Below are 15,326 nucleotides of genomic sequence, written 5' to 3'. Positions count from 1 at the left end.
TGTCTGTCTGTCTGTCTGTCTGTCTGTCTGTCTGTCTGTCTGTCTATCTGTCTGTCTGTCTGTCTGTCTGTCTGTCTGTCTGTCTGTCTGTCTGTCTGTCTATCTATCTATCTATCTATCTATCTATCTATCTGTCTATCTGTCTGTCTGTCTGTCTGTCTGTCTGTCTGTCCGTATGTCCATCCGTCCGTCCATCTACTTGCCCTGCCAACATTTTCACAGGCCCTAACCCAAAATATTATAAATTATTACTGTAACTACTGTATCTAGTTTATTTTGTTTTCTCTTTGTGCCCTGGATCAATCATCCAAGGGTGTTCCAACCTAAGGGTTTTCCAGAGAAAAGAAAGCAAGATGGGGATGAGACAAAGCAAGAGATAGAAACAAAGGGAAAGGAGAAAGTGGGAAAGGCCATGTGGCTGTATTTTTTTATGCCCCTGTTGTTGAGTTGTTCTTCACAGATTGTCTGCTCCATTACACGCAGTATCAGGGCAGAGGGAGAACACACACACACACACACACAGTTTCTGCTCTCCATGCTATCATCAGCAAACAATCTACTGCCAAGTACCATAGACTGCTGTGTTAGTGCAGTATAAAAGCCGCTATTGTTGATCTCAAATGCCATCAATGCTAAATCCTCTCTGTAGTAGAATCTGCTTGAGTAAGTGCTGATTTTTGAGGAGCACAATCGTAAAGTCTTTAGATTGTGGTGGTTATGTATAAGTTGTTTTTATTCCCTGAGGTTACACTTATGGTGATCAATCATATAATGAGTTATTAGCTTTTATCAATTCAAATTGAAATATAAAGGGGGATTTGGTGAGTTTTACAAAGAGGTAGCAATTAGATTTCATGTAGTGGGGCTAAAGCAATATAAAATAAATGAAATAGAGCATGGATAATTTAATTTACATGAAACACATTTCTTTCTCATTGGCGGATCTTTGCTGTTTTTTGTTTTTTTTAATTGTCTGTTGTATATTGCAAGACCAAATGCATATTACAAAATTGCTCAGTTGCTAAAAGCCTTAGATAGAGCTGCTTTTTTGGATCGTAGATTGAACGAGATCATCAGTCAAACATTAATGACTTTGAGAGGAAATGACTCAGAGTATGTCATTTAGAAATCAATAATGGAGCTATTGTAGCTTGCCTACAATAAACTCTGCCCAGTGTTGCATTTCCTAACAGTGCAAACCATTAAAAAGGCCTTTTACCACTCACTAATGCACACATTTCTTCTGGAAAAGTGATCAGCTGTGTTTTTTTTTTTTATAATTTTCTTTTTGCTGCTGAGATGGAAAGGAGCACCTTAGCTGCTATGAAAAAGCAGGGCAAAACAGTTTCACCACCCACATTCTAAAAGTGGGATGCAGTCTACAGGCTTTTATTAGAGTTAAAAAGGAGGTTATGAGACCGAACAAAAGGGAGATGTTCTAGAAACTGTCAAATCTTCTGAAGGATCTGCCATGTTTTTAAAATAACTTCTTTGCTTGAGCTCAGTGTTGAGACAAATGGTGCAGCAGGCAAACATGCATTATAAAACATTTTTAAAAAGGGTCATAACCAATATAGACATTGAGAGAGATGTCTGCCTCAATATTCAGATAAATGATCGACCAATATAAATTTTTCAATGAGCAATTTTAAAAATTTTACCTTTTATATACCCCTTAATTTTTTATGTGTTTGTATTTTTTTGTATACAAATGTACAGATAATGAAAAGATATATGTTTTCCCATGTTTTTTTTCAAACTGCTACTTGACTGTGAATGTGCAAATGAATACAAAGTCCTGGAGTGATTTATGCACCACAATTTTTAGATATTGCAATGATACATGCATGCACTGTATATACAATATGAAAGGTAGACACTTCTAATATTAAAAAGTATCATCTATTACAATATTGTCTCTTTAAGGAAACTAAGAAAGTAGTATTTTAATAAGTGCATTATTTATAATCACTACTTAGGTTTGTATATTACTATTGAGTTGGCAATCGTTATTTAGAGATTCATACGACTTCTACAGAATGTTCCTGTGAAATCTGTAAGACAACCTAAGGAAGAACAGAAAATAATAATTTTTGAGCTTTAAAGGGCTATCACAGAACATATAAAGTTCACTGTCGGGATAAAGCTCTGAGAGCCCACGATTTGTCAAGGCCCCAGTGCCACATCATTTCATCTCCACATCCAGCCATGCTGACCTCAGCACTAACTGTGTTTAGTCAGTACATAGCGAGCCCTTCGCCTCTCATATGGCTGGTTTTGATAAAGTTGTGTGAGCTGGTCGAATGGAGGTTGAGTTAAGAGGACAGTCCTTCATTTTTCCAATACAGCAATTTATCATGGAGCTGTCAGAGATGAAGGCCCTGTGCTGATTAAGTGAAGGAACAGCGCCTCACGTGTCCTGCCCCATTAATTAAATTCTCGCAGGATTTCGAGTCAGAGATACAACCACAGGCAATTCAACCCCAGTCTCATCCTCAGATGCTGATGATGGAGGCTTTAAGCAGTTCCAGTTGCGTGGCAATATCAAACCCTTCATTACTCTGTCAGCTGAGGGTCAACGCTGACTACCTTATTGCATTGATTACACCGAAGCATTAAATAGGCTCTAGCAGGGATGTTGAGGGAAGGGTTTAATGGCTACAGGGCAGTAAAGTATTTCAGCCATCCTGTAGCCATAATGGTAATGCTAGCTATGGTCAGACTTGATCTCGTATATTTGCTTTGCTACTGTAAATAGCCTAGCTGATTTTTGCTTTAGCTGCAGACTTTGAACATTGATTTAAATAGACTTTATGCAACCAGACATTGTAAATCTCATGGACGTGTTTTTTGAATGTATGACTTCTTTGTAATGGGAAGTGCCTGAAACCTTTTGGCCCTTTGACAAGATGGACAATAATAATATGATGCTACTTCCATTTCATATTTCTAATGTCATGTTAGATGAGATCACTTATATACTCTATATATAACATCCAGCAATCAGATTCCGTTGCACTTTTTCAAATAGAATGAATTGATGTTGTCCAGCTGCAAAAACCATCTCCATCACATTTAATGTGTTTAGCCTTAAATCTTTTCAGGAAATCATATGGTTATAAAATAATATCATATGGTTTATTAAAAAGCTGTGTATCATAAGTGGTCCACTAGAGGGGGCTACAGGATAGCTAGGATCCAGCCACTGCAGAGCCAATGCAGTGTTCTCTACATCAGGGGCCTTTGAACTTTTAGGAATAAAGGAAACTTGTGATTCACCCCCCCCCCCCCCCACCACACACACACACACATATTAAACTGCTGTTAGAATAATGTTAGATGTACACATGAAACATTAATATTTTTTATATAACTTTTCACAATAAATGTAATTCCTTTAATTACATTTTTTGTAAGTTCACAAGTGCAAATCACATTACACACACACAAAATAAAAATAAAGTAAAAAAACAAAAACTATCTTTGATTGACTGACATTGAAAAGTGTAAATCTAGTAAATCATTGTAAACTGTAAGTTTTTTTATGTCATCTTTTTTATGTCTTTATGTCATCTGTTCATTTATAACAATCTATTTTGTTTTAATACCTCATGCCAATGGCATTACATTACATAAAACTAGTTAACACTGCTGCGTGGGTGTTTCTAATACAAAGGCTGAGGGAGTGGAAGCTAATTTGAATCAATCTCATTATTTTTCCCCCTCTTTTGGAAAGTTATGGAAATACTAAGGTGGATTTTTAAATTAAATTTCTTTTATGCTGTTGGGGAAAATGATAACACAAAAAAAGTTTTTTGTTTTGTTTTTGTTTTTCTGTTCATCACTACAACTAAACTTCCACTTTTGAGAACCCCTGAAATGTGAAAATGGTTCATTCCATAAAAAAGCAACAACAACAACAACATAATTATATGTAATTTTAGTTTATCTAATTTATGCACTTAATTTAGTTCAAAACTGAATCAGACATCACTAGTTTGTGATGGCAATAAATGTAGTAACAGCACAAATTATTTTGTTGCTTGTAGTTTTCAAATATTCCAATAGGTGGCGATGCCAGTTCAAAAGAGATCTTTTGTAATCCTTCTGTATGCAGCTTGAGCATTTAAAATGCATTGGAATGCGAAACTGAATATTAAATAGGGAATGGCATTTGTATTTATTCATGAAGTTATAGGCTTGTTAACATAGACTTGTTTGTGCTTAAAGCCAAAATAAGCAGTCATTTACTTTACCGATTTGGCAGCATTCCTACTTCTGGCACACGATGGCACCCTTGTTCTATACATACATTTAAGAACGCTACACACAAGCTCAGTCTTACTATAGATATTCACACGTTATTCAGGCCTATAGCTGCATTAGGAAGATTTTCAATGAGACATTGAACGTTGATGGAATTACAATCAGCTACAGCTGCTGTTCCAGTGATGATTGTCACTAAGTTGATGATTACTTAAAACATGTTTATACCAAAAACTGATATTTAGAAGATATTGATTTAGATTTAATCATATTTAAATTTTTCTCTCTTCAGATTGACCATATCAGCGGAGTGTCCCATGCAGTTGGAGGATTTTCCTATGGATGCTCATGCCTGCCCACTCAAATTTGGCAGCTGTAAGTCTATAGTCTATGTCTTATTCTGAATGAAGAGCATTTGTCATTCCCCCCAAAAAACTTACTGTACATGCTTCAGCAGATTCCAAGAAATCATAAAAGAATCCCTCTGAGGAAGTATATAGTCAGTACTCAAATTGCAAGATTACATCCATTTTATTAAGTAAATACATTGAACGATACCTCTAATTTAGGTAAACAAGATTCAAGTATAAGATTGCAAAATCTACCACACTTTTTGAAAATTGTATAGAAACAGCTTGAGTGACTGGTGTTTAGGGTATGTCTGAACACATAATGAGTACGATTTAGTCCTATTATCAAGTGGCATCCTGTCCAAGAGTAGGATTAAGATTATCACCTTGTGCTTGCAGAGAGGAGGGTGATTTGAGGACCGGATTAGTAGGAAGGTGTCCTGCCAACCCTCCCGCGCTCACGCACACAAAGGGAAGGCTTTTTGGTGCTAAGAAGCCAGGAATGACCTGAGATGGGCTCAGGTTTCTTTGATGTTCGGGGAATTACAGAATAGGGCTGTGCACGGAGAGCCTTTGGGTTGGGATCGAGCAGAAACCATGACAGACAGTGTTTAGGAGGGGTGTCACTGGTGTTTCAGGATCATGCATATCTGAATGTTTGATCGGTTTTATTTTTGTAGCTGCACAGTAAAATCCCTCATGACCTTAAGTTCTAAACTTACTAGTTTTACTAACTGAAGTAAAAAAATAAAAAATAAAAAATAGGAAACTTGTTTTATTTAAGCTAGCTGCCAATGCAATGCTTCTCATTTTCATTTAGATTAACATGATACTAAAATGGTACTTAAATAACTAAAAGTAAAACTGCCGGAGTTAATAAAACTACTGTAATAAAAATTACAAAAACACAACAAAATGAATAAAAGTTCAGCTAAAATAAAAATGAAAACATAATATAAAGATAAAAACTAGTTCAACATATAAATAAATGCTATCTCAGTGACACTGAAATGATACTGCTGTCATCTTTTTAATTTTTTTTATTCTGCATGTGGTAATTAATATTTCGAATTATTAATTGTGTATGTGTTTATAATAGTTTGTGAAAATTGCTCTTAGACATCAAATGTTAAAAAAAAACCATGTATCGTGCTTACTCTCTCAATGAATACATCAAAAGTGAACTAAAATAAAAATAAAATAAAATAATCGGCCAGCATAAATTGACGTTTAATCTAATCTGGCCTGTGACCTAAAATGAGTTTGAATCTGTGCTTTTGGGAATCTCATAGGCTTCCCAGTGTGATTGGATGGATTTTTAAATTAGAGCATCAACATAGTTGGAAGTACAGTATAAATTCTAATCACTTTAGTAAAACTGTAGTAGACAGTGAGGTTTGTCCTGAATCCAAATTAATGTGGACAATCCTTGAAACTAATGTTAAACCAGCCACACTAGCTCAGTTTAACATAAAATAAAAATTGTGCTCTTAAAAACACTCTCCTTTTTTGTTTTGTTTGGTATACTGAAAATATTTTAATAACAATAGTAACAAGGCTTAGTAGTTACAGGGCTTACAAAAGGTCTCTTATTGTCAGTTCTGCCACTGCCTTAAGTGCGGCAGTTTTTTTTTTTCTTGTTTTGTTCAGATCTTCTTTATGGACAATAGCATATCAAACAAAATTTACTTGATTTAGCATTTTACATTTTTCCCCCTCTCATTGATCTGTTCATAAATGACCTATTTTATTATAGAAGCGAGAACTATTTAAACTGCTGCAAATATTTGATGAAGGTCGAGCACAATCTTCACAAATGAGTAGTACGGGTTTAATAAACATGAACTACCCTGCACAGTAATGTCATTTAGTCATTCTGTTTAATTAGTAATGTTCAGCATTTTTATTTATTTTATTTTACATTCTACTTAAGATTCAGAACACCCTGTAAGCTATCTCAAATGGCTCAGGTATTAATTATTCATTGTCAGGTGGTAATTGAAAATGTAGCCTTTATTAGGGCTCAAATGCACTTATAAACTTAAAGTGTTTAACATCATTTTCCTTGCATGAGTTACTCTATATACAGGCAGCAGAGAATTATTTAACTTATAAATCAGACAACAAATGTGTTTACTTGAAGTATTGTGCTCTGTTATGTAAAGGGTTATATAAATTCTGTCTGCACTTAGCAGCTTTTGTTTGGCTGGTTGGATAACAGTGACAGACGCCTGGTTTTAAACATCATCTCAACCAAAATGCCTTAGAAACGCAATGGCGTCTGTGTAAACGACAGCAGTAAGGAGTTGTAAAACTATTGTTTGCGTTATGTATCTCTCTTCAGAGAGACACAGACAATCTTTCTTGTGGTTAATCTCCACAGACACAATATACATATTCAGCTATGGACTAAGCACACTGAGGTACAAACTTCATGGTTAATGTAAAGTCATCCGGGCATTATCAAAAAATAGTCCCTAGTGTGAAGCTGAGCGTCTTGTATCACCCTGAGAGGGTTTTTGTTGCTGTTAAGATCAGCTGACTGTACAGTACATTATCCCACTTATTGCATGGCCGGACATGAAATATTGATTTGAGTTGAAATGATTTTATTATGTGAGAAGAGAGAGACTGTTGAGTGTCTAGGAGTTTTGAACTCTACTGTATGTCTGACTGTACAGAACATTAACCCAGTTATTACAAGATTACTTGCCAAATTAATAAATAGAGATGAAATAATTTGGTTTTCATTTTAATTCTTATATTAGTTTAGATGTAGAGACTGTTGAGTGAAAAGCTCTGTAGGTTTTCTAAATGAACAGTCCATTTTTTTCTCTCTATCTTTTACTACATATTCTTCAGTCTGTATATCTTTTTTTATATCTACTTTTTGCCATGTCCATTAAGTTTTATTAGATGACATTCGTACCAGTATAGTTGTGTATATTTAACACTTCCTGTACTGCAGTACAGTCTTTGGGTTATTGTGCCAGCAGATTCACCTTAAAAGATTATATAGACCAAAGATTACTGTGAGATGATTCAACCTTGTAAAGGTCCCCAATGGTGAATCATATTTTTGTTCAGATTAATCCAATATATCTCTTCCCAGAGAGTTTTGAGGGAGAAATAAGATAAGGCATAGGTCAGCAATGGAGGATATACTATAGAGGTAGGTCAACAAAATAATGTCTTGAGTTACAGGTATAGGCAAGGTACAGGTATATATATATATATATATTAGTGGTGGGCCGTTATCGGTGGGCCGAGACTCTTACCGGGCGATAAAAAAAATATTGCCATTAATCTATTCTCAAAGTTGGTTTGGGAGCTGGGTCTATACTAAGCAAGCTATGATGACTTTCACCTTGATATTTTATTTAACCGACTGGCTGAGGCCAGCCTAAAAAGATGCTCAGGACAGTTAACGGGCCACTGCTGCGCATCGTCACGAAAGCTTATATTTTTCACATGTTTTTAAGCCTTACCGCCTGTCGATTTAAACATTAAAGCATCCAAACACAAGACACGGAAAAGCTGAACACCGTAGCAGGTTACTAGCGCTGTGTTCGGTGCGGAGAGAGAGAGAGAGAGAGAGAGAGATGCGTATCACGGACAGCGACACTGTACCGAGCTCTCTTCTGCAAAGTTCTCCTTGAAGTCCCTCATTCACCTGAACGAACAAATACAAATTGCAGTTTGAACAAGCAAAAAGATGTGAAAGAGCCCAATTCAGTACTCGCGGCTTTCTGGTGTTCAGGGCTCACGTAGAGAAAGGCGTCGCAAAACACTTGAACATCGAATTTGCTTATTTTTGCTCTTGTGCCGACAAATACATATAAAATATGTCAAAATATCCACCTTGGAAATTATGCTCGAAAAAACTGTCAGTTATTTCTTAAGTGAAAGTAAACAGTTGAGAAAAAAATGGGATGTATTATATTGGATGCGTTCATCGTCTCTTAAAGTGACCGCGCCTAATTTAGCTGCAGGCTGCTGTAATGTTAATCCAAGAAAATGAAAATCACTCACTGCTCTTGATTGGATTACTTTGTAGTTTTAACAGTCAAACCAAAAATTATTCAGACACCAGATATAATTTATAATATAACTGTAATAATATGAGAAATGTGTCTGAATAAATGTAGGTTTGATTGTATATTTCATTTTTACATTGAAGACTATCCAGTGCTATTTTAGATTTAATTATTTGATTTCTGTACCTTGACGCCTACAAACTTGAAAAAAACGTAAACATTGTGTAAATACCAAAAATAAATAAAAATAAACGAACATACAAATTAAACAATTTCAGACAGGGTCCACTGGTACCACCTTCACCGGGACCCCGCTGACCCCAGCTACGGCAATTCGAATGAGCCATTTTAATCTAGATTAATTTCAAGATCACAGTGAGATTAATCTAGATTAAAAAAAATAATCTATGCCCACCACTAATATATATATATATATATATATATATATATATATATATATATATATATATATATATATATATATATATATATATATATATATAAACAGCATTTCAGCAACAAAACCTTATAATTACAAACATATCCTGCATCATTAAGAATACGGTGTTTGCTTCTCAACCTACTTAGCTAATGGCTAAAGATGTCACCAGCTGATGTATAGTGTATTAGGGTCACCTTAGGGCAGCCAAGCCTCATAATCTCAGTGTTAAGAAATACAGGATTTAGAGGGACAGGTTGAAAGGTGTGGGTGTTTGTTAAAAAAGGAGGGAGTGCTGTTTTTGTTATTTCTTTTTATAAATGAAGTTTATATTACATTTTTGTGGTAAAATCTGTATAGGAATCACATTTTTGGCTACTTAAGTGCTTTAAGTTACTTTAAATTGTTATTGATTTGATATGCTGAAAGGCATTCAATATTACATTAAAAACAAGAGTGGATTGTAAATGAGATGCACAAACAAAATGAAAACTAAAATGAATAATAAAATAAAATTGATTTAGACTTGGAATAAAATAATCAGCAAAAAAACTAACATTCCTGACCACAAATAAGCACACACACACACATGCTGGTTTCATTGTAATAATGAGGACATCTCATCAAGTGAGGACTACTTTGTGGGTTTTTGACATTTCCCTCTATTTTTGAGGACATTTCCCAAAATGTTGGCTCTCTCGAGTATAGCCAAACCTGTATATGCACGCACATTCTGTCAAGTTAATCCACACTGAACAAATTCCTTTTACTGGAAAGCGTTTCAGTCGTGTGTGAGTAAGAAGGTTATTCTACAGGCTGTTTTCTCTTTGGGCTGTGGTGACCCTGTCGTAATGAAGAGCTACGTTTGTTTCCCTCAAGTCTTCACCCATGACCTTAGAAATATTTTGTCCTCTGTTAGCTAGACCTTTTCACTTCCTTTGGTTTATCAAATGCTGTTTCCTTAATGTCTACAGACCACATTATAAAAAAAAAAGTAAGAATAACTTCTCCCACAGTGCTCTGGGTATAATATAAACAAACAAAATCTGTATTTTCCTCATACAAATGTTGTTCATTACTGTAGTTTATAATTATACCATAATTTCCATTTGAAACACTGTGCTTAGGAGAACTGATATCTAACCCTTAAAAAAGAGTTTCAGGTTTTGTTCAGGCTTCTCAAAACATCTGAAATGTCACACACACAGTAGTTAAAGGTTCATACCATATATCCACAATAATGATGACAGCAGTAATGTGCTCTGTTTTTGTGTGTCAGAAAGGGAGATAACACAGAATACAGACTTGATATCAGCTCAGACGGACTTGATTTTTCAATGTTTAGAGAAACATAGGAAATTATCACAATAGTAACAAAACAATTAACATGAAAATACCAGAGGAAGATGTTTTACAATTAAACATACAGAGAGATTGATTCATTTCTATAAAAAATAAAATTTTTAAAAAAACTAAAAATTTCTTTTTTTTTCTTTTTTTATTGTACATTTTATTTAAAGCCATGTGTGTGTAAATCGACCTATTTAAGCAAAAAAATGTATAAATATTAAATAATTCTGTGTATATCTCATGAATAAAACTCACTGTTTATAGGACTTTCTATAGTTGACCGTAAAAATTGTCCCAAAAGTGTTGCATATTGTATAAAATGCTGTAGTTAAAAATAGAACATTATAGGACTTAGCACTTTGAACTAACTACCTAACTATGCTCTCTATCCCAGCACTCAGTATTACCTTTACAATCTCATTTGGCTGGTGCACTATAGAGTCTTAACAGGTAATGTGTGGACTTGTCCTCAAGTGGACTGTCCATTCTGAGAAGTGTCTTTGAGAATGGCCTAGATGCTATTTGCCTATGATGCCTTACATAATAGCTTATTTTATTACAGCATTTCAACACGCAAGAGCCTTTTCTGTGACCATCCAAGGCAATTTGACAAAGTTTTTTGGTAAAAGTACAACGTTAACTATGGGGTTACCCAAGCCCCACCATAACTGAACTGTGTTTGAATACTTCCCAAAAGTGGACAGCAAGTTTGATTTTCCTTGTCAGGGGAAGAATAGAGGAGTGGGGGTGCTGAGACTGACAATTTGTGAATTACTTTGCAGGAATTTGCTAGGGGTATCTAAGGCTACGAACGTCTGTGTGTGCAGATTGTTGACAGAATAATCCCTCAGTCTAGATGGTTGAAGTCAATTTTAATTTTGATGGAGATATGCGGCATGAGAGTGGCAGGATTAATGTTTTGCTTCAAGACTGAATGTCACGGAAGGGAAAAAATGGAGTGTTAAGAAACTGTAAAGCTGCAGCTATTTTATGTGAAACAAGCATCTAGTGAAAATTTGGTTTCACATTGTGTTGAATATGAGTTGATTACAATTAGTAAAATAAAATAATATACGTTAAAAATAATATAACAGAAACACATAAATATAGAATAAAAATAAATGTAATGAATTATAAAATAAAATGTCTATTAAAAAATAGGGTTTTTTTTAACACACACACTCTAGCTTTTTTTTGCAGGATAACTATACAGAGGTTACACTTTTTAACATATCCAAAGACTTGCTATCTCTTCAGGTTGTGTCACTTTATCGAGGTGTTCCTCTGGTGCAGGTGTCTATGAAAATCTATTTTTTTAACCCTCATGGTCTGATCCTATTTTTCAACACATTTGCAGATGATTAAATGTATTACCCCAGCTCTATACTTAGCAGAGTCAGAAAAAAGATGTTCTCTGTTAATAAAAGAAGCTGATATTTTCCCATGATTGTCAGGTTTACCTCCTAAATCTGAGAAATTAACATTGCCTGCATGTAAATCGCAATGTAGTCAACTGACAATGACTGTGCAATCAAGAGTTTGAACCTTATTCAAAGACGGGACTAAACAGATTACATTTCATTTGAACTAATCTTCCAGGTACTCGTGGTGTCTAGTTGATAACTGTCATCATTGCACAATAAGTATAAACTACTGTGTGTTTTTCCAGATGCCTACCCTATCTCAGAAGTGGTTTATAAGTGGACCAAAGGCCCTGGCATGTCTGTGGTTGTGGCAGAGGAAGGGTCACGTCTCAACCAATACCATCTGATTGGTCACACTGTTGGTACGGAAGATATCAGCACAAGTAGAGGTAAACCACTTTCTCTGACCTAATCTCATTCATTGTGGTGAGTGTCAGTCAGTCATTTGGTGTAAGATCTGTGATTCAACTTAGTTAGGACCAGGGTCCAAAACATTTTGTAGTACCGGCCTGAACCAAAAAAAATTAATGCCCATAAACAATACTTACTGGCAATGGAGCTGTATTTTATTTTGTAGTCTGTATTTCTTCTTAGCATATTATTATTGGCTTTATATACAACCAATTTTTTTTTTATATATGTATTGATGGAATAATTTTATGTATATTATGTACATTCCTTATTTTCTTGCTAGTAAATCATATTTATTCTTTGAGCATTCATCCCTCCTTCTAACCTGTTGCATCTAATGCATTCTTTTCAGGAACAGGATGTGTTGCATCACACCATTTCAGTTTCATTTTCTTACACCATGTGACGTCTTTTCTATTGAATAAAGCGATAGTCCTTCTGTGATTATAGCTTTTCCGAATCAGTCTGGATGGCAAATGAGGGATGAGGATTTGAGTACACCTCCCACTCACGGCCAGCTGTCTCTAGGACCAGCAAGAGTACAGGAAGAGATGAAGATGAGAGAGAGAGAGAGAGAGAGAGAGGGAGGGGAGAAAACAACACTTATCCTGAGCCATTGGGTGTGGAGGGTTAATCCTCGTGCTTCCCCATCAGTTGTGCTTTTACCATGTGACATCGGTCAGCCAACATTGGCTCAAGCCGGAAAGAGACACATGGGAGACGAGCAAGGGGGAGAAGGGGGCCTAGGTGGCATCTGTCAATTCGGTTATGTAAAGATGACTGGTAATACACTCATATAATTTCTGCCTCTAGCTTTGTAATCATGTCAGGGGGGTGGGGTTGGGGGCTTCCCCTTGTTCTGCCTTTATGGATGTACATATATGGTTAACCGTCCTGAGCTGGCATACACTCATATTCAATAAGACATTATCTTGCTCTGATCATGAGCTAGGCAGATATTATCAACTACGCTTACCACGTCATGATTTAAACCCTGCTGACCCATCTCTCTGTCTCACTGCCATTGATTTACACATCAAAGTTCGCCAGCTGTCATCAGGTGGCCAGAAACACTTAGAAACGAGCTCTGAGGCCATGGAATTTCTTTTCTTTTTTTTTTGGCAGGACTTCATAACCTGTCTTCCCCTGTCTTCCGATTTTAGCCTTGGCTGACTTGCAGGACAAAGGTCAGCTGGCCATCACTGCTGCTAATCTGAGGTGCAAACCTCTTTACAAAGTTAAAAATAGAAAACCCAGTGGAGAAGAAAGAAAGGGGGAAAAAAGACCTTCTGGAGTCTGCCAAACAGGGTAAAATTATCTCCAGTGGAAATGTCAACATTCAATCACTTAGCCCGCACTGTAAAGACATCCAGATAACCTGTCACCTTTTATTAATAAGAACACCCATCCAGAAAATAGCACCTGCCCTTCCCAACGGTTTTAAATTGATTTAGAAGCTGACCCCCCTCAGGTGCTCATCCGTTTCTGACGACATTCAAAGCTGTGCTATTTGTGTAAAAAAAACCAGACCACTCACCAGTTGACTAGCATGGCAGCGTTGTTCTCTGCTATGAATGGGAGTTCTCCATAAACACTCCAAAAGCTTAGCAGTAAAATCCACCACAGTCGCATGTTTGCTGCGCTCAGAATCAGTCCCACCCTGAAGGGCACATCCAAGGTGGAATATCTTAAATGGAGAACTGCCAGTTGTGCTTTCTTCTCGGTCATTGAAATAAAGGGGCGAGTGAGACAAAGGGGATGGGACGAGCCCTTCGTGACGAGGACATGTTTCCCCTCAGGGCCCTCACGATGTTCAGACTTATCCTTAACTTCCAAGGCTCAACAGCTTGTCGTCCTCTTCATCGGATCCACTTGATATGTCCCCTCTGATCCTGACTAGATTTTCAAGTTTTGCTCTGCTTTTGCCCCCCTTTTTTCCTTCACTCCGTGAAAGAGTATATCCTAAATGCGGATGGCCTGGCCTGACAGAATGGATGGAACTATTGAAAGAGTGAGACTCAGAAGAGATTGTGTGTATGTGTGTGTGTGAGAGAGAGAGAGAGAGAGAGAGAAGCCTGCAGGATGCAGATTGTGACGAGGGATTAGTGGGACACAAAAATCCGATTTTGCCAGGAGAAAGCAGCAGTCATCAGTGGATTTTCTATAGTTTATCAGACTGTGTGGCTCAAAAAGATTTTTTTTTAAAAGCTTTAAATTCAATCTACACTTGGTTAACAGGATATATAATATTTTTTTTTCACTCTGTATTCTCTTCTATTCCAGTTAACGATTTACTTCATATTCCAGTGCAGTGTGATTTAAACACATAATATATGTCACTTTCGTTTAGATGATGCAATCTTTTCCATTCTGATGATTTATGCAGTTTTCATTTCTTAATTTAAGTTTTACTCTATCACTTAAATAACATAAAAGCATCTTTGTAGTCAGACATTAGAGAGATGTTCAAGAAACCACAAACTAGGAAGTCAAGGTGTTTCCCTTTACTTTGAAAGAATAATGACAGCAGGCTACTGTTGGAAAATTCCATAATCACATCACCTCACATTTGTTTTGATTTTTCCCATATTATTATGTCTCTTTCTTCTCTTGACTTGTTTCTCACCACCTCTCTCTCTCTCTCTCTCTCTCTCTCTCTCTCTCATTTTCTCTTTAAACCTGTCAGCTGGTTTGCACTTATCCCACAAGAGTTTAATCACACTCTATCCCTCCCTCTCTTAGTCCCTTTGTTTCTTCTCTTCCTTATTTTTCCATCACTGTTTTCTATTCTCGTCCTTTGTCTCATTTCATTCTTCTGTTTTATTTTTCCCCCTGCAGGTCAATACACAGTCATGATGGCCCATTTCTACCTGAAGAGGAAGATCGGTTACTTTGTGATTCAGACCTACATGCCCTGCTTCATGACTGTCATTCTGTCCCAAGTCTCATTCTGGCTCAACCGTGAATCTGTCCCTGCCAGGACTGTCTTTGGTTAGTGTATTCTTTTTTTTCTTTTTTTGGTAATTAGGGCTTTACACACACACACACA

General features: G+C 36.3%; 2 protein-coding genes across 5 annotated transcripts in view; one reads left to right on the top strand and one right to left on the bottom strand.

Moving 5' to 3' along the window:
* The window catches only part of LOC128015714 (gamma-aminobutyric acid receptor subunit beta-3-like), a 61,917-nt gene extending 47,584 nt beyond the window's left edge, over positions 1-14,333 (bottom strand). Inside the window, exon 1 of one of the 2 annotated variants that reach the window (XM_052599781.1) lies at positions 13,815-14,333. In XM_052599781.1, the coding sequence (XP_052455741.1) occupies positions 13,815-14,005 (191 nt within the window). In that variant the 5' untranslated portion in view covers positions 14,006-14,333. The remainder of the gene's footprint in view (positions 1-13,814) is intronic. The other variant, XM_052599780.1, reaches the window with a different exon arrangement.
* LOC128015715 (gamma-aminobutyric acid receptor subunit alpha-5-like) overlaps positions 1-15,326 on the top strand; it is a 32,503-nt gene that overhangs the window by 10,714 nt on the left and 6,463 nt on the right. For all 3 annotated transcript variants that reach the window (XM_052599784.1, XM_052599785.1, XM_052599783.1), the window contains exons 7-9: positions 4,559-4,641; positions 12,112-12,255; positions 15,116-15,268. In XM_052599784.1, coding sequence (XP_052455744.1) covers positions 4,559-4,641; positions 12,112-12,255; positions 15,116-15,268 — 380 coding nt within the window. The remainder of the gene's footprint in view (positions 1-4,558; positions 4,642-12,111; positions 12,256-15,115; positions 15,269-15,326) is intronic.

The sequence above is a fragment of the Carassius gibelio genome, chromosome A6 (genome assembly GCF_023724105.1).
Source record: "Carassius gibelio isolate Cgi1373 ecotype wild population from Czech Republic chromosome A6, carGib1.2-hapl.c, whole genome shotgun sequence".
Classification (NCBI taxonomy): domain Eukaryota; kingdom Metazoa; phylum Chordata; class Actinopteri; order Cypriniformes; family Cyprinidae; genus Carassius; species Carassius gibelio.
This window is presented reverse-complemented; position numbering and strand designations above follow the sequence as displayed.